This window comes from Chelonia mydas, chromosome 23 (genome assembly GCF_015237465.2).
Source record: "Chelonia mydas isolate rCheMyd1 chromosome 23, rCheMyd1.pri.v2, whole genome shotgun sequence".
In the NCBI taxonomy this organism is placed as follows: domain Eukaryota; kingdom Metazoa; phylum Chordata; order Testudines; family Cheloniidae; genus Chelonia; species Chelonia mydas.
Window position 1 is genome coordinate 2874663 of NC_051263.2, and position 18604 is coordinate 2893266.

Genomic DNA, 18604 nt, shown 5'->3' on the forward strand with positions numbered 1-18604 from the left:
TGGCGAGGGAGGGGACATTTATCAGGAGTTATTACCACAGTTGGAAATAGATGCTGCTCTTTAATAGATGAATACGGTATGCATGGGGCTTTACAGACAGACATGGCCACAAAGCAGGGCTTATACTTGCCATGATAACCATAAATATCATCAGTGTTGATACCTGCCATAAAAATACTGAAGAGACCTTGATCCCACCTTACTGTTGTCTGAATGCTAACGGGGTGGGAAAGGAAAAAATCTCAAACTTATGGCTCATCCTGGGAATTGTTATGCAGTCAAGTGTCAGTGGAATCAGCAGCAATGTTGGCTTAGAGTATCTGAGCGTAATGCACATGGTCTTAGCCCTGGGTGAAGAATGTCTTGTACTGAACAAGGCTTGTAAGTATCTCCTCTTCTCCACGGTTAGGTCCATCCAAGGGAAATCAAGGATGCTCAAGGCAATTTAAAAGCTTTTTGGGAGCTTGGAAATTAATATTGAACCGTGGTGACTGCCTATAAAGCCGTTTGAACAGTTAGTTCAAGGCATAATTCTTTCTCCATGGTCAGTTGAATGGCGGCATGCTGCTGTTTTTTAAACTAATTGCCATTACTTCTTGGATCAAAGAAAGTGCCCAGAAAAGCAAAATATTTGTATTTGCATTGTTCCAAGTCTCCAGGCCTGGTATTTCTTTGAGCTTTGCCAAACATATATATGCTGGCAGTCAACTTGTTATGATTTAAAAAACAAAATTCCTGCTCTCAGATCAGAACCTCAGATTTTCTTTAGTGGTTCTTTACAGCTGGACCCACTCCTGGCTCTGCCTCTCCTAGCTGCATTTATTTAATTTGTCCAAAGAAAAACACCCTGGTTAAACAGACCCCCCAGAGGAGCTTCACAGAATTGCAGAATAGTGAGAATTTCCAGATAGATGATCCATTAAAATGCTATTAATGGTGAGTTCACTTTGGAAAACTATTTCTCCATTTACACAGACCAGAGTTTTTTGGATATTTCCATAATGAAACTTTACAATAAAGCCTGATAGCATGAAAAACAAAATAGTTTTTATCCTGTTTTTTTTACATTTGTCTGTCTCTCTGCAGTTTCTAAATGAGAAGTTTGAGGGAGAAGTACTGTATTTTCTCTCACTATTGCAAATAACTTAAAATCTGTCAGTTTAAGATAACTAGTTTGAATGCAAAGTATCTCTCCTCTCTTCCTTCCCAAGAAGGATAGTCTAGAAGAGAACTAAATTCTTCCATCTCCGTATTGGTGGTTTCTGTACGTGCATCAGTACTCATCTATTTATAGTTCTCTACCTTTAGATTGTCCAGGCTACTGCCTTTTTAAATGTTTTTTCCCTTGATATTTTTCTTGGAGTTTAGAATGTGGGACTAAATTTGGTTAAATTAAACACTGAGGAATATAGTTACGTTAGACAGAAATATTTTATTAGCGTATTTGAATCCCTTATGCCTCAGGGTATAAGCAAACCACCGAGTGGTGGTGGTTCGGAAGAAACTCCCCTTGGAGCAAGAAACCTCTGCCTATTTCCTCCCTCTAAAGCATCTGGCACTGGCCACTATTGGATAGGATTCTGGGCTGATCTGATATGGCAGTTGGTTCCCCAGGAATGCAAGCTGCAGCTACTTTCTCTTTATAGAACCTGTCCTTGCTCACAAGAACCATGACCTGTTCCTTGGACTTGTGAAACTCCCACTGTTGCTTAGACACCGAGGGATGTTGCTAGGACATCACTTGGCACTAGGCTACCTTGCAGAGCCAGTTTGAATTAATCAGGTAACATGGCTTGCACTGAGGTTACATCTCTAAATCTAGTGACTGGTGTCTTTTCTCGTGACTATACCTGAAACCAGTGCATGTTCCAACTAGTGCCATGTTGCAATTCAAGATGTAGGGGTGGGGTGTTCAATTTACAAAAGCCAACTTATCCACTGAGCTCTCCTCCTAGACATCAGCTGTTGCTGTGACTGTTCAACAGCCCCCTTGGTACCAGACTTAATTCTCCATGCTTCCAAGGATTTATTTGGTTTGGAAGAGGCTTTTAGCTGCTCAAGAGACGTGAGAAATTCCATGTCTAGTTGTTCAAAGAAATCATCATCTTGCTATCACTGTTTAACTAAAATAGGGTCTCTTAATCTCCATAATCACACAGGTTTCCCACTCTCCTTCATTTCATACGGTTGAAAGTAATGGCTGCAAACTCATTATTTTGAGGGGGATTGAAAGAGGCTTTCTTGCTGTATCTAGATGGCTCCTGGCATTGACTAACTAGCATTGTCACATGCTGAGTGCAGATGTAGTTAGCTTTGTCCACATGGCAGTGGGTGTTGCAGCCTATTACTCTAGAGAGCTGGGTTTAAATATAGGTTTGTGGTGAGGTCATTAATGAAATCTCATGTGTCCTTGCATGGTGATGCTGAGGTGTCAGTTTTGTAGCCATTAGCCTTGGCTGCTCATGGAATCTGGGGGAGTGGAGTTTGAGTGGGGATGAACTGTGCGTGACAAGCTTGTGCTGTCGGGGTGTCCCAGTGCTGTCTGACTCTTTGAAAATTGCCAAATGTACCCGGGTATATTAGACACAAAGTCTAAAGTCTGGATTCCAGAAACTCCATGAGTGTTGCTAGTGAAGCTTTGAACACTGGTCTGATACCTCTGCTCCACTGTCTAGTATGGGAATGCAAAGTGGAGGCCTTCTCTCATTGCTCCTTATTTGTCCTTCAGAGATTTGAATCCTCAGATGTGAGCTCCAACTTTGAATGAAAAGATGAGCCTCCATATATCCTTTATTCAAGTGTTGTCCCTCTGTCCTCTCTAGAGTAAAATGTAAACTGGTTAAGGACACACCAGAACTTAAAATCCTGAAGTGTTTGAGTCAGAAAGCAATAAACTCTTTCTGGATATGCGGACAGTGCAATGAGCTCAGTATTTGGCTTTAAACTGGACCCCAGGAAAATTCTAGGTGTTAATGGCTGTTTACTGTAGTGCCTCTTGAAATCCTTCTCCTAGCTTGCTTGCACCTGGAAGTTGTTTGCTGATGTGTCTATATTAAGAAAGTGAGGTTTTCCTCCATCCCTGGTGAGTTTAATGTCAATGTTCTTCTCTCCACTGTTGCTTTCACAGAGATTGTAGATGGCAATACAAAGATGACATTGGGAATGATCTGGACAATTATCCTTCGATTTGCCATTCAGGACATTTCTGTGGAAGGTAAGAGCCAGGCGTGTGCAAGCTGTGTTCTTACGGTCTGCTTCTTTGCTCTCCAGCACATTAGAGGGATCTGTGTAACTACAGCACAAAGAATGTATGATGGGGAAGATAAAACTGGTGCAGTGAGTTGATGCAGTTTTATGGTAATCCAGGACAGCTCATGCATCTGCAAGTCACGTTTCCTATGCATACTACTTTTGCATAGCTGTCGGTTTCAGTAAATCAGTTACTGTGCTTCTGCTTCACTTGGTCTGTTGGCCGTTAGTGCTAAATACCCGATCCCTGTGAATCTGGGACTGCGTGGTGGGTGGCCGGTGTTTTTCCCCTGTGCTGTTCCAGATTTTGGGATAGTCCCGCCAACCACCTAATGGTAATAGAAGGAAGATGAGCTTTTTTTACCCCATACTTGCAGCTGTCTTGACTCAACACGCCAACTGGAGACTGTCCTTCCTAGTTGGAGACAACCACAGTGGAAAATAAACTACCCTGAGATCACCCTGAATATGAATTGCAATACTTGACTTGCATGTTTGTGACCAGGTTGGCTTGTGACTCAGACACATGCTGTAACACTAACACTAAACAGGGGGCAGGTTGCATCCTTTACTGTCTGTGGATAAGTCTGTCATCTGTTGCACTCTTGTCTCATGTTCTTGGCTTAAAACTCTACCAGGAGAGAGATGCTCCTGGGCACAGTCCCTTAATTGCCCTGTGCCTTTTGCAGAGACCTCTGCCAAAGAAGGCCTGCTGCTGTGGTGTCAGAGGAAGACGGCGCCCTACAAGAACGTCAATGTACAAAATTTCCACATCAGGTAACTGCCTGTCAGACCCCCTCTTAGCAAGTGCTCGACTCTGTCTGCTCCTTTACACACTTCAGAAAGAGCTCTCCATGTTGGCAGGCTCTGCTGCGTGTCTTGAAGACAGCAAGAAATAGCCCATTCCCTCGGCCTCACAGGCATCTCCATGAAATATTCAATGGGTCTGCCATTAGGGAAACGATGCTTGTAGCGTGGTTTGGCCGGAACAAAACCCCCAAATTCATGCATGTTTTGCTCTTGTTAAATCTGCAATTCCAGCCATGGCTGCCTCTTATCTGGGCTGTTATTCTCAGGAGGGCCTGGGGGTGGAAGAACCTGAAATGCCCGATCTAAAGGAAGCATGCAGTTAACTGTGCATAGTATTCAGTCCTGCTACTTCTAGAGGCATTAAATCAAGGTGAACGGAAAAAAAATAATCTGTTGGACTCTACTGTGTATTGGTGATCGTTTTCTGTAGTGTATTATACAGATACATGTATCTAACCCCACGCACCAAAGCCATCTAACTCTGATCTCTTTTGTAGCTGGAAGGACGGTCTTGCTTTCAATGCCTTGATCCACAGACACAGACCAGAGCTCATTGAATATGACAAGCTCAGAAAGGTACATCTCTGCGGTGGCCATGTTATCCTTTCTGCAGAAGCTAAGCTGTGCTGCTAGACGCACCCCAGGGAAACACACGTCCCACTTAACCTCTCGGACCCCATTGTCGCTGCGAGCTGTGTGTCTTATTAGAAGGCGAATTCAATGCTAGAAGGCAGGATTTGAAAAGATCGTCCTGTCACAAGTTAGACTCTGTTCCATTCAGTGAGACAGGAATTTGAGTCTGGCAGGGAATGGTCAGCTAATGGGAGCAGGTGACTAAGGAACTTTTGGGTCATTGGTGGAAAAGGTTAGACATGAATGCTACAGCAAGTCTGCCTTCAAGAGGAAATAAGGGAGATGTTAGGCCTCCTGCCAAGCAGCCCTTGGGGCAGCCATGCCATCTGTGTTAGAGGGAGCTGTCAGAGACTCAGATTCATAAAACCCTCACTCGACTTTTTACAACTGTCCTTTTCCCAGGATGATCCTGTGACGAACCTGAACAATGCCTTTGAGGTGGCCGAGAAATACCTGGACATCCCCAAGATGTTGGATGCCGAGGGTAAGCTTTCCAGGCACTCGCAGCAGGAACCACCTGGGTCAGTGGAAGTTCCTGCCATTGTGGTGGAGATGACCCAGTCCCATGAACAACTTGCTTGTCAAGGCAAGAGGAAAGTGCATTTCCTCCATTGCTGTGTCACGTAGGACTGGGCATCAGGTGGTCTGATCTGACAGGGCAGCCAGCCTGGCTTGTGTTTAAAAGTCAGAATTGGCCTTCCATACAGCATTCACATCTCCCACCCTTTCCATGACTAGGCTTATCTTTGAAAGGCCACGTAAGGCTCTGTAAACACATGATGGACCAGAAATTTGTTGTCAAATGCATCTTGCCATATTCTGTTTTCACTAGCAGTGAAGCTGTCCCAACCGGAACAAATTGCCCTCTGTTACCTTGGCCTTTTCCAGCTATTCATTCACATTTGTGAATGTAATGCTCACGGAACATAGTGACCTTTCCTGGGTAGGGCCGTGGTGTGTACTGAACAAGAAGTGAGACCACAATTGAGAAACAATTGGTTACTTTGGGTAAAAGTGCACCCCACTTCCTGTTTTGTGTGGTGGTAATCTCACTTGACCATCACCACCACTAAATCCTGGGGCCAACATTCCCTTTTTAAAACAGTCGCAAAAACAGTAATAGCTGCCCTATGTAAAATGCAGTACCCATAGCTGCAAATGGCTTGTGTTCAGTCTTGGTTGACAAGCTTATCTTTCACGTTCTGTAGTATATCCAGGACAGTTTTGATGTCCTCTTCTGCCCATCCAGATATTCTGGCACTTCTTTTTTTAGACAGCTGCTTATCTACAGGACTCCAGAATGGTGAAGAGCGGGTTTCTTGAGATGATGTGCAAGATGTGCCTTGGCAATCAAGTCTGACTCAGTGTGAAACCAGGCCCTGCCCGTGAGGGCATTAACACTTATTGTTCGCTTGCAGACATTGTCAACACAGCTCGCCCTGATGAGAAGGCCATCATGACCTATGTATCCAGCTTCTACCATGCATTTTCTGGCGCGCAGAAGGTACCGGAGGCAGCTGTGTCCATCTCGTTATAACTCTTCGAACTGCAGCATCCTACGCTGACCCAGTTTTTCTTGCAGATGGCAGTGGTCTCTTGCTGACTGGAAAGCAAACCTCAGCTAGTTCATACATGCTCCGGGAGCTGTCCAGCTTCCATGGCTCCAGCTATTATGTAACACTGGAGGGACCAGAAAAATCATCTTTATAGAGTAGGTGACTGGGCTATATCATTAGTGGCGGGGGGAATTACGTAGCAATAAACAGCAGGAGAAATCAGCTTTTCAACCAAGAGCTTTGTGAAGCTGAATACCAAGACCGATAGCCAGTGTCTCAAATCAAGGGCTGCTAGAGGAGTGTAGCTACTCATCTTGGGAGAGTCTCAGACTTTAAGGGACAGGAACTCTGAACTGAGTGGGAAAGATTTAAAGCCGCAAAATAGCCCATTTGGCTGAGTCACGCTCCAGCTTAGGTTTGGATTCCAGTCTGAAGCAAGTGCTTGTTCCCCCTCAGCTGCATGCCAGAGGGGCTGGGAGGTTCCCACGCTGCTCTCTTCACTCTCTCCTCCCTTTCTTTCTGCGCAGATATTGTAGGCACTCTCAGGCCCGATGAGAAGGCTATCATGACATACGTTTCCTGCTTCTACCATGCTTTCTCGGGGGCTCAAAAGGTGAGCTTTTGGCAGGTGGAATTGCTTCTGCTTCTACGCATGTTGTGTCTGGTTCAGCTGCCACTAATCTTGCACACTAAGCAACTCACTGAGGCTTGTTACACTGGCATGAAGGGCTTATGAGAAACGTGACGAGTGAAAACGGCTGGAATGATCGCTGGCCACTGAGATTGGTGGAGAAACAAAAACATAGTCACCGGCAATAATAAAAATCTGGGGTGGTTTGTACTTTGTACGTAGCGCGGCCAATGAAGGGTCACTACTTCCAGCAGCCAATGGGGGTGAGAGAAGAGAAGTAATCACTCAGTTTTTAATTGATCGTTTCACTGTCCTCAAAACACTGGTGTTAGATTCAAGATCTTCACAGTAGCATTTTATGGAGCTGGAAGGGAGTAAGCTAGCACTGTACTGGCTTACGTTATGGCAAGCCATTCTCTGTGACAGTTACAGGGCTGCTTGCCATAATCCCCTGGCTGAGACTCGTTTAACACGCTTGATACAAAGATGTCTAAACTCAAACTGCTGGCCCAATAGAAATTTAAAAAAAATATTCAAGCTGGGGATGTGGGGAAGAGGCATAATTAAGTGCCCAAATAACAGCCCCCAGTGGCTGTTATGGTGCAGGAGGATAGCTGACAAAGTGCTCAGCTGAAATTAGCATGCAAGTATTTATGATCGTAGTGGGACTCTTGGATCGCTAGCATAATGAGCACAAATCTGGATGACTCTGCTGACTTAATCAAATTTGATTCTGCATTAGGCTTTTCATTTCCCATGAAAATGCCATGTCTGTGCAAATGGCACTGCTGTCAGTTGATTGGTGCGTAGGATAACGGCATCACCAAAATCATTTGAAAGTCTTTGTGATGAGTTTTAACCTTGTGTATATCCCGTTTGCTTTCTCATCCCCTTCCTGAACTCTGTCTCATGCGCGGTTACAGTTCTTATCCAGAACTCTTATCACTGCTGTTAATATGCCTCTCATACTAGGCACGGCAGCAAAAGTCATGCCAAATGAGATTGGCATCAGCATTTCTATTAAATGCTGGTTTCCCTTGTTTAGCTAGAATATTCTTCTCAGCCCCATTTCATCTTAAATATTGCCATTTGGGGTGGTTTTGTTTCTTTGGTGGTGGAGAATATCACTAGGAAGGTTAGGTCTGGGAACACAGACTTGTTAAAGAGTTCTGTCAATCAGACATTGCTTAAACACTGCACAAGCAAACTAAACACTCAACTCTTTGAAGAGTTTACCTGACAATGCCCAAATCCATAATAGGTTAGCCTTGCTGTTACCCTCTGCTATTGTAGGGGAAAGGACAGATGTTCTCTGAAACCAATATGGCTTTTAATGTAGACAACTGATTGGGAAGAACATCTTTCAATGGCAGCTAGATACCGCCACTTGATGACTTTTACTGTCATACCATTTTCAAGAGCGTCTAAGTCCCATTTTCAAAAATGACTTTGGTTCTGGGGTCCTGACATGCCTCTTAATTTTCAATGAGACTGTCTCCCAAGTGCCTAAGTCACTTTTGGAAACGGGACTTACGCTCTCTGGAAAATCTTACCTTAGACTCTGGCATTGCCCTGGCTCACTATGATCTCAATTGTGGTAAGTCATTATACCTCTGGTTCTTGGAATCAAGCACCTCTGTTAATATCAAATCTACTATGGTTACACTCTTGCCGGGACTCTGCTGACTAAAATCTGAAACTAGATTACAAGCAGGAATTTCTGTGCTGCTTCCGCTCTTGGTGTTCTTAAACTGTGGTTTTGCCTTCCTTCCCTTACCACACTAAATGCTTGCATCTTTTTTAGCATTTAGAATGCAAATCCAGGTCAGTTGGATTGTCTTTAATTGCTTGTGTAGCTGCTGTAGTTTAGACGTTCGAAACTCATCTTTACTTGCTGATTCACTTTAAATGCCATTTTAGTGCTAACTGGGTTTCAGGGGATGAATGAGCCATTTCGATGCCTTGCTGCAGACCAAGGGTGTCTGTCCGGCTTTGATTTTTAAAGAGAACTGTTGAGTAAACTCTTTGGGGGCAGGGACCATGATTGCCCTCTAGGCTTGTACAGAAGCCAGCACCACTGGGGCCTTCTGATGCTACTGAACCAAGTTTTACTGTAGGATCTGTATTACTTGTTAAACCAGTACTGGAGCAAGGCTGAAACTAGTCTCCATTCTGACATCAGTAACTGAGGCCCAAGTCCAGATTAAGTGCCTGGCCATTACACCCATGTAAAATGGCACTATTCTAGTTTGGTAGTGTTTCCTCCCGCCTTTTCACTGGTGTGAATGATTACATGCAGCACAGGGGAACAGAGAATCTGGCTATGAGAGTCCAAGAGGGGCTCAGGCAGAACTAGAAACATTCAGTTTCAAATGCGAGGCACCAGACATGCTACACCTGGGAGTTCTTGGACCAAAGATGGGGGGTAGCTTCCTTTATTGCTTGTTACCCTAGTTCTGAAGAGCCCCATTGTGCTAGGCACTATACAAACACAGAACAAAAATGAAAGTCTGTGCCCCGAAGAGCTCACAGCCTGAGACAACAGATGAATACAGACACATGGGGGAGTACAAGAGAACAATGAGACCGTATTAGTCAGCGGGATGGGCAGTGGTCAAAGCACACTAGTAGCCGAATCATTCATGTGTTTTGTAGGCATCATGGCTTCCTTGAAATGCATTCTGGATTTGAATGGTTGTTCTCTTCGTTAGGAATTGATTTGCCCATAGTAGCAGATATTGATCTAATCTGTTGTATAGTCTAGGGAAGAGCTGGGGATCCTTACGAGGGCTATTTTATGCAAAGAGTAGCCGCTTGCATCTTGACTGCCTATCAGTTTTGAAGGAGTTTTACTCAGCTAAAGGCAGAATGGCATAGCTGTACCTAATCAGTAAATTACCTCATCCACAGGCACTCTGATGACTGATGTTTTAAGGTTCATAGATTGAGACTAGAGGGGACCTTTGTGACATCGCGTCCAACCTGTGTAACACAGGCCATAGAACAGGGGTGGGCAAACTACTGCCCTGGGGCAGCATCCGGCCCTTCAGACGTTTTAATCTGGCCCTCGAGCTCCTGCTGGGGAGCAGGGTCTGGGGCTTGTCCAACTCTGGCGCTCCAGCTGGGGAGTGGGGTCGGGCTTGCCCCGCTCCGCACGGCTCCTGAAAGCAGTGGCATGTCCCTGCTCCAGCTTCTATGCGGAGGGGCAGCCAGGGGGCTCCACACACTGCCCCCGCCCCAAGCGCCGCCCCTGCAGCTCCCATTGGCCAGGAACCACGGCCAATGGGAGCTGCAGGGGCGGCACCTGCGGACAGGGCAGTGCACAGAGCTGCCTGGCCGCACCTCCGCTTAGGAGCTGGAGGGGGGATATGCCGCTGCTTCTGGGAGCTGCTTGAGGTAAGTACGGCCTGGAGCCTGCACCCCTGAGCCGCCCAGCCCAGATTCCCCTCCAAAACCCTGCATCCCAGCGCAGAGCACCCTCCTACACTCCAAACCCCTCATCCCCAGCCCCACCCCAGAGCCCGTACCCCCGGCCGAAGCCCTTTCTCCTGTCCCCTACACCCCAACCGCCTGTCCCAGCCCAGAGCCCCCTCCCACACCCTGAACTCCTCATTTCTGGCCCCACCACAGAGCCCGCTCCCCCAGCCAGAGCCCTCACTCCCTCCCGCACCCCAGCCCCCAATTTCGTGAGCATTCGTGGCCCGCCAAACAATTTCCATACCCAGATGTGGCCCTCGGGGCAAAAAGTTTGCCCACCCCTGCCGTAGAACTTCCCTATAGTAATTCCTAGTGCAGATCTAGGATTCTGGCCTAACATTTTCCACATGCTGCATAAGTTTGTCAGCACTAGATCCTGTTCAGCTATAGGATATGATTATTAAAGATCAGGATTAACTTGGTTCGTAAAGTGTGAAACTTTTATAGGCTGGAAGCATTAACCTTGTTTGTTAGCCAATGTTTGAAAAACACACTGGATACGTATTCCATCTGGACTGAAATTTTTCTATTAAAGTCTGAAGTTGAGTGTATTAGCTAGCACTTCTCCCAGGCGCTCCCTGGGTGGGTGTAATGTGTGAAATTCTGGCCTGGCCAGTATTTTTTATTGTTCTTTGTCTGATCCCAATCTTTAGGAGCACAGCTGGCATGTTCGTGGCATCAGCTGGTATTTATTAGCTTCTCGTAGCATGCGGTGGTTTTTCCAATGTTCTTGTGTGTCGTGCTCTTAATTCCAGTCCCAAGTTTGAGGTGGCAACTGATGTGTGCTGCATCGTGAGCATGTCTAATATGTTTAAGTGGTACCCAGCAGTGTGAGGAGAAGCATACGGCCTAGAATCCAGACTGCTTATCGCTTATGTTTTGATGCTAAAGGGAATCAAACTTCTGATGTCTAGTCTTTTTGGCAATTCATTTCCCCAGCTCTGTTTTCCTCTCCCCATCCTCCTATAGACCCTCTTCACTATTTCTGTTGATGTCTGGCTTTCAACTCCTCCTCTTGGACTCTTTCTGTGCTGCCTACAAGGTACTTGATCTCTTGACTTTCCTTCTTTGCATCCACGTATCCCACTCTCCTACCTAATACACAGGGGAATTTCACCTTACCCCACCTGCCTCACAGATGAGGAAGGGGCAGAAGGAAGGCGTGTGTACAGTACGGAAGGCTGCAGTGAAATCACAGTCAGCAAACAGGGGCTTGTTCTCATTCTCAAAGAGAAATGATTGATAAACACGTGGATGCTTATGGCTCAGTGCCGTAGTTCTGGGAAGACCCAAACCCAAAATGCAGCTGCTGAAATGCTGTGGAACACTACCCAGGCAGTGACTTGACAAATAGCTAATTCTGGAGCTAAATCCTGAGTTTGTTAATTATTAGGAGTCAACGGGTGTTGAATAAGGAGTGGAATACACAAAGTGGAGGGATTCTGACACTACTACAAACACACTTACTTGGCAAAATACTAATTTACGAACTCTGCGTTAGTCCAGCCAGTTAACACTCCAAGTGAGAATGCAGCAATCTGGTCTTGTACTGTTGGCGGGTGCAACTGACCATGTGCTCCATTCTTATAAACCAGAGAGCCAGGTGCGGTGCCTAGGGGAAGATATGGGAGTCTCAGATGCTGGGGAGGGGTTCTGGGAGCAGCAGTGGGAAGGTGCCAAGTCAGAGACTTTCACAATTGGTGTAGGCTGGCGCCAGAGTCTTGCAGTGATGGGCAGATCCTCACTCTGGTAGCTAGCAAGCTGCTTTCACAAGGCCCTGGGGATGGGTGGCCTTGGAGATACAGGCACATGAGGAGCAGTCATGAGATCTAGGTCTTTCTCCTTGCTTTGCCCCAGTCTCAGTGGCATGTCACTTCCATTTCCCAGTCTGTAAAATGGGGGCATGCCTACCTGACTGGGGTGCTGTGGAAATGCACATTAATGTGCAGAGGGCTTAATCTTCCCCCTCAAGGCAGTGGAGGGGCTCTGGCCAATAGCCATTCAGATATCACCTGCTTATGCTGAGCTTGGAAAAAATCTTTGATCAGTTGGATCCAACCGAGCCCGAAGACCCAAGTGCTGTTGGAGGCTCCCAGGGCAGGTGAGGACGCAGGGGTACATCTGTAACATGGCACCTACATTCCAGTTAGTCCCACTAGCACAGGCAATGCCAGTCTGGGCTTTGGGAGCCGGAGCTACGGGAGCCTCCCTGGTGGGTGAGTTGCGCTGTCATGGCAAGTTATGCAAGGGGCATCCTCTAGCTGATGAAGCCTCAGGGTAAATCTTCCACATGACATGGCAAGTGCGGATTAAACCTGTCAGCAAGTCCTTCTGAGGGGACTGGTCTAGCTTCAGAGTGGCTTTCCTTTCCTCTCTGTGGGGGCTGGACAGATCGTAACACTGCTGGCTTCTCCTTTCATGCATTGTCCTTGCTGCTCTGCTGCAAATGGGTCTAAAATCTCCCCCTCCTCCCCTTTTGCCTCCCCCCCCAGGCTGAGACAGCAGCAAACCGGATTTGCAAAGTGCTGGCTGTGAACCAGGAGAATGAGCACCTGATGGAGGACTATGAGAAATTGGCATCTGATGTGAGTCCCCCTGCCTTCTGATTACTCTCCTGTGTGGAGGGGAGCTCTGAGCTGGAGGCCGACAGGGATCCTGGCGGTTTATTGTGGAGGGTGGCCTACGCTTCTGGGATGTGAGAGATCAGGGATGTCAATAGCCGGAGAGACATGGCTCCCTGGCACATTCTGTGTCAGTTGGTACATTCCCCAGCATGACTGCGACTTCCCCCTTGAAGGGCCAATGACAGGTATGTTGCTGCTGTTCCTCACGTCCCACTTAACCAGTGTCTGCTCGCCCCGCAGCTGCTGGAGTGGATAAAACGCACTATCCCCTGGCTGGAGGACCGGGTCCCACAGAAGACCATTCAAGAGATGCAGCAAAAACTGGAAGATTTCCGCGACTACAGGCGTGTCCATAAGCCTCCCAAAGTGCAGGAGAAGTGTCAGCTGGAGATAAACTTCAACACCTTGCAGACTAAACTCCGGCTGAGCAACAGGCCTGCCTTCATGCCCTCGGAGGGCAAGATGGTCTCGGTGAGTAACGGTGTTTGTCTGAAGCAATGAGGCACTGAGGGGAAAGGGTAAAGCAGAGTGAGGCCGTTAGCACAGTGGAGTGAGCAGAATTGAATTTGGCAGAGATGAGGAGGGAGCGGTCTGTACCGAAGGCTGACTTGAGTCTGCTTACTAGCTCCTATTAACAGTCCAGAAGCAACTTCCTCTTGGGTGACCTGCTTATGGGGTACTGCAGCCAAATGTTGGATGCCTTGTGGGTGGTCCCTCCGTACTCTGCACGCTTCCTGGCAGTGCTAACACGAGTGTCTGGAGGAGAAGGACTTGTGTGCTCATGCTGGAAGATTGAGGGCCAAATCCAAATCTCACTCTCACCTACAAAACCCTGCTTGGGTGTGCATGGGTGTAAGTGAGGGTCCTCAGCAGTCAGCTTCTCCCTTCATGTGCGTTGGCTACTATTTCAGAGCCTAGTGTCTCCTCAAGGCCTGCAGTGTAACCGACCTTACTGCATACTCCTTGCCTATGCCCAATGTAACAAAGGGTACGTCGGCACAGCAGAAACTGTGTGTGGATGGGTCAGCCTACCCGAGCTAGCGTGAATCCCGCAAGCACGGCTAACGGCCGTGAAGACAGCACAGCTTGGGCTGCAGGCCAAGTAGAACAATCCCAGCATATGCCCTGAGTGCCAACTCTGCTCGCTCTGAAACCTGCAGGGCAGTGGCCTTCCTCTCCTCATTATCTGTGCTAGTCGGGTTCAGGCAAGCTCAAGTGGGCTAGCTCTGGAACTGTTTTGACCATGTAGTCGTACCCTAAGCCAGTGGTTCTCAACCAGGGGTCCAGGGCCCTCTGGGGTCCGTGAGCAGGTTTCAGGGGGGCTGCCAAGCAGGGCCAGCGTTACTCACTGGGCCCAGGGCAGAAAGCCGAAGCCCCACCACATGAGACTGAAACCCCTGGGGCTGAAGCCTGAGCTATGGGGGCCCCTGTAGTGTGGGGCCCCAGGCTACTGCCCTGCTTGCTAATGCCAGCCCTGGCTTTTATATGCAGAAAACCAGTTCGTGGGCACAATGGGCCATGGAGTTTTTATAGCATGTTGGGGTGGCCTCAGAAAGAAAGGTTGAGAACCCTTGCCCTAAGCAGTGAGGTCTCAGTCCCGTTTCTCAGCTGTATGTGCCAGAGATGCACATGCTCTTTTGTTCCTGGTAGCAAATATTGTGTGGCATTTAACTTCCCCCAATGACTGGTGTTGCTGGTCTGCCAGTCTCCCAAGGGTTAGTTATTACATATATACATGCATATGGCATGGCAAACGCTAATGTTATAACGGAGATGGTGTTAACATCCAGAATGGGAAAGGGAAAACCTGATGATGTCACCCTGGAAGTATGGGCCATTCATAGATTCTGAGGCCAGAAAGGAACCATTGTGATCATCTAGTCTGACCCCCCTGTATTACACAGGCCCGAGAACTGTCCCAAAATAATTCCTAGAGCAGATCTGTTAGGAAAACACCCCATCTTGATCTAAAAATTGTCAGTGATGGTTAATTACTTGTACTGTTAAAAATGTACATCTTATTTCCAGTTTGAATTTGTCCAGCTTCAACTTCCAGCCATTGGACTGTTCGATCTTTCTCTGCTAGATTGAAGAGCCCATTAAATATTTGTTCCCCAAATATGTTCCCCGTCATGTTGAGATTCCCCTTAGGTGCTTCATAATCTTGCTGGCAGTCTGACACAGCCGTTTCTTGCTCTAAACGCCTTGTTTCCTATATTTCCCCTTCCCCCCACAGGACATTAATAATGGCTGGCAGCACTTGGAACAGGCGGAGAAAGGCTATGAAGAGTGGCTGCTGAACGAGATCAGGAGGCTAGAGCGACTGGACCACTTGGCTGAGAAGTTCAGACAGAAAGCCTCCATCCACGAGTCCTGGACTGAAGGTAGTCACCTCTTTCTGAGGCCAGAGAAAGGCTGAGGGCGAGCTAGGTCTGGCAAAGGAATCTTTTTAAAGCAGGCTGAATGGCTGAGAACAGTTGCTCCTCTGGCTCTGATAGCATGGCCCAGGAGACGGAGGCCTGAACCCCAGCAGGGGTTGGGAGCTCTGAATTCTGATTCTGCACTATTGACTCATATGTCACTCTTTGAGCAAGTCACCTGGCACTCAATCCTCCATTTCTGGAATAGGGAAACTGATCCTTGGCTACCTTTTGGTAGTATTGGGGTCTGGAGATGATATGGCCCAAGGAATGGTATTAGCTGCATTAGCAAGTCACTTTGTGCCTTCCAGCTGTCAGCATTATGGAGCCGTTGTACTGTACTGCAGCTTGGCCGTGTTTCCAAACAACTCTCTGGGCATTGGGTGTGTGCGCGTGGGACTAGTTTAAGAATAGAAGCTACGGCTCTGTACTCAATTCCCCACCACAGGCAAGGCCAGGAGAACACTTGTCCTGTGTTTTGAACTCTGAATGAGCACTCCAGGTGTGGTTGGACCCTAGACTAAAGCTGACAGGTTCCCCGAATGCATAGGCAGTATTATTCTTGACAGCTTCGTCATTTTGTGCAGGCGTTTTCAGATGGGACCAGGTGAAGTTTAGACACTGGCAGAACCTTTACTTTCAGCTGAAGCTGTCTGTTTAAATGGTCCCCTAGCCAATCCCGTAAGCAAATGCAGGCAGGTTAGCAGTCTTCCTCTTCCTCAGAGGCTGTGCCCTTTGACGCAGTCACTGTGGCTTGTTTACGGTTTGCTCGGGCTTTTTTGTCTCCCCTCCCTAGCCAGATGGCTAAACGTGACTGCTAACCCTCCGAGCCTTCCAATATGGCAGCTGCATCTGATTCCATAGAAAATACAGTAATCCCCTCTCCATACTAGAAGGAATGTTCTCATCGCCCAGGCTGGGAGAATACCACACGGAGCATTAAGGGGAGAAAGGGGCTTGCTCTGTCTTTGGGAGCGGTGCTTGCAGCAACTCAATCTGGTTTTGCTTTTTCCTTCTTAAAAACGTGGTTGCAATAACTGAATTCGTAGAACGGATCCATATGGTCCCTTTGGGCAAAGATGGGGGGACTCTGGGGTGGTGAGGAACAGGACTGATGCATCAGGCAGGAAGCCTGCTTTTTGGAGAGGTGACTGACGGGAGGGTGTAGGATAGCTGAAATGCTGCTTTGACGGTGTGGCAGTTAAACGGTAGCGTTGTGCCAAAGTGGTATCTGACTGGCACTGAAGCTTCCTGTAAGTTGCTATTAAACTCCACCTCCCCTGGAGAAGCTGACATGGGCGGGGGCAGACAAGCAACTAAATGATTTAGGCTCTGTTTCTCTGGAGAAACTGCCCTCCATGATGACTAACTTGCCCCTTGGTCCTCAGCAGTGTGAAGTGGATTTTCCATTACTTATAGTAACTTTCCTTATTGTGACCTTGCTGCGTCCTGCCAGTACACAGGAGCTCAAGTCCACCAGCCCTCCCCCCACACTAGTCCCTGACTGCTTGGACAACGGAGACCCTAGTCCTTTAGTGCCTAACGTTCCCTCGTCCTAAAACAGCTTCACGTGCTCTGCACAGCACTGCTGAAATGCAGCCAGCTCTGGGGTCGAGGGCAGCAGCGAGGTGCTCAGCATGCTGCAGATCCCTTCTAGTATCTGGTAGATCTGTGGTTTAAAACAGCCATTCCTCTCTACGGATTGGTGAGAGGGCTCAAGTGGAAGCTGGCAGTTGGGGTGGGGAGGAGTTAATGGAAAAATTTCCCATTATATTTCCCTCACTTTGTCATCTATTTGGGGCGGGAGTGGGGGGAGAGAGAGAGAATGTGAGCCAGGAGAAAATTTAGGATCCTCTCTTCTGCCAGTCCAATGTAGACTGGCTGGGGCTACTGCAAGTCTCCAAAACCTGGCTGTTGAGAAGGCACATGGTGTCCGTCAGTTTGTCTGATGGCTCAAGCTTCCAACAAGCCGGCTGTCTCCTCCACAGCTGAGCTTATATTTGGTCTTGTCCTTTGTCACCATCCCGCGTGAGGGCCCAGGAGGTGTTTGTCAGCCTCAGTACAGATTCCTGATCAGCAGCTGTATAGCCCGTTTTGCTGCAGCAAAGATACGGGACTAGTCAGTTACCTGCCACACCCTGCTACCGCATCCATCAAAGTGGAGACCAAGGAGCTAAGTTACCATGGAGGTACGGAGTCCTCGAATTGCAGCTCTAAGGGGGATGGTTCTTTGAAGTCCACAAGCTGTTGAGCTTGGTACTAGAAATGCCATTTTAAGATCCCACCTTGACTCCAGAATAAAGCTGTCAGTGCTCAGTAGTGTTTGGGGAGCTGAGAATATAATTCCATTCGTGTCTCCAGACTCTGCCTAAAGTCCTTGGTCCCTGTGTAAAGATCCTTGCAGTATCCCGTAGATTGTGTGTCTCCTTCCTTAGTGCAGTGTTGTATGCTGGAAGCATGAGAAGGGAGAGAAGTAACATGTCCCTTTGGAAGACAGGAGATCTAGATGCCTGTTCTTATGACTAGGGCCTGATACTGTGCTCTCTGGAAACAGTCAAGCTCTGAAAATGGTGCACTGTTTGGAGGGTAGGTGCCCCTCCTTCAGGGATCAGAGGAGGACAGTAACTTGACTTATTAGCTAGTAAATTATGTTGGTGTTGCCTGGAAGCCTCAGCCAAGACCAGGACCCCATTGTGCTCATTGCTGTACACGCACATAGTGAGATAATCCCTACCCCTAAGAGCTTAGTCTAAATAGGCAGGATGGATAAATGGTGTTGGGGGAAACTGGGGCATGGAGAGGGTCTTGATTTGGTCCTGGGCACCCAGAAAGTCAGTGGCAGAGCCAAGAATCAAACTCGGGATTCAAGTCCCCGTTGTGCCCTCACCACTGGAGGCACTGCCTCTCCTGCAGATGCTGGTTACGCTAATAAGCAGTTCTGTGCAGCTACTTCCTGCCTGCCTCTGCAGAGAACAGTCTGGGAGCCATTAGCAGAACGCAGACTGTAGCCACTGCCAGAGGGCCCAGGCCGGCTGCTGGCAGCCCCTCCCAAGCAGAACATCTTGGGGAACAGCTGACTGGAACCAAAAGGCATTTCAAGCTGAACAGACTCGGCACTCCCAACTCAAATAGCTTTCAGATTAACACAAAAACGCCAATTATGTGGTAGGTTGCCAACAAACGTGGCTTGCTAGCCAGACCCTG

The 18604-nt window shown here is 47.8% G+C and overlaps 1 protein-coding gene across 3 annotated transcripts in view; it reads left to right on the forward strand.

Moving 5' to 3' along the window:
• The window catches only part of ACTN4 (actinin alpha 4), a 78080-nt gene that overhangs the window by 44786 nt on the left and 14690 nt on the right, over nucleotides 1-18604 (forward strand). The window contains exons 4-11 of one of the 3 annotated variants that reach the window (XM_037884335.2): nucleotides 3128-3214; nucleotides 3939-4026; nucleotides 4557-4635; nucleotides 5095-5176; nucleotides 6776-6861; nucleotides 12849-12941; nucleotides 13221-13451; nucleotides 15217-15364. In XM_037884335.2, the coding sequence (XP_037740263.1) occupies nucleotides 3128-3214; nucleotides 3939-4026; nucleotides 4557-4635; nucleotides 5095-5176; nucleotides 6776-6861; nucleotides 12849-12941; nucleotides 13221-13451; nucleotides 15217-15364 (894 nt within the window). Of the gene's footprint in view, nucleotides 1-3127; nucleotides 3215-3938; nucleotides 4027-4556; nucleotides 4636-5094; nucleotides 5177-6110; nucleotides 6197-6775; nucleotides 6862-12848; nucleotides 12942-13220; nucleotides 13452-15216; nucleotides 15365-18604 lie in introns of those variants that run through there. The other 2 variants (XM_037884334.2, XM_043534836.1) reach the window with 2 other exon arrangements.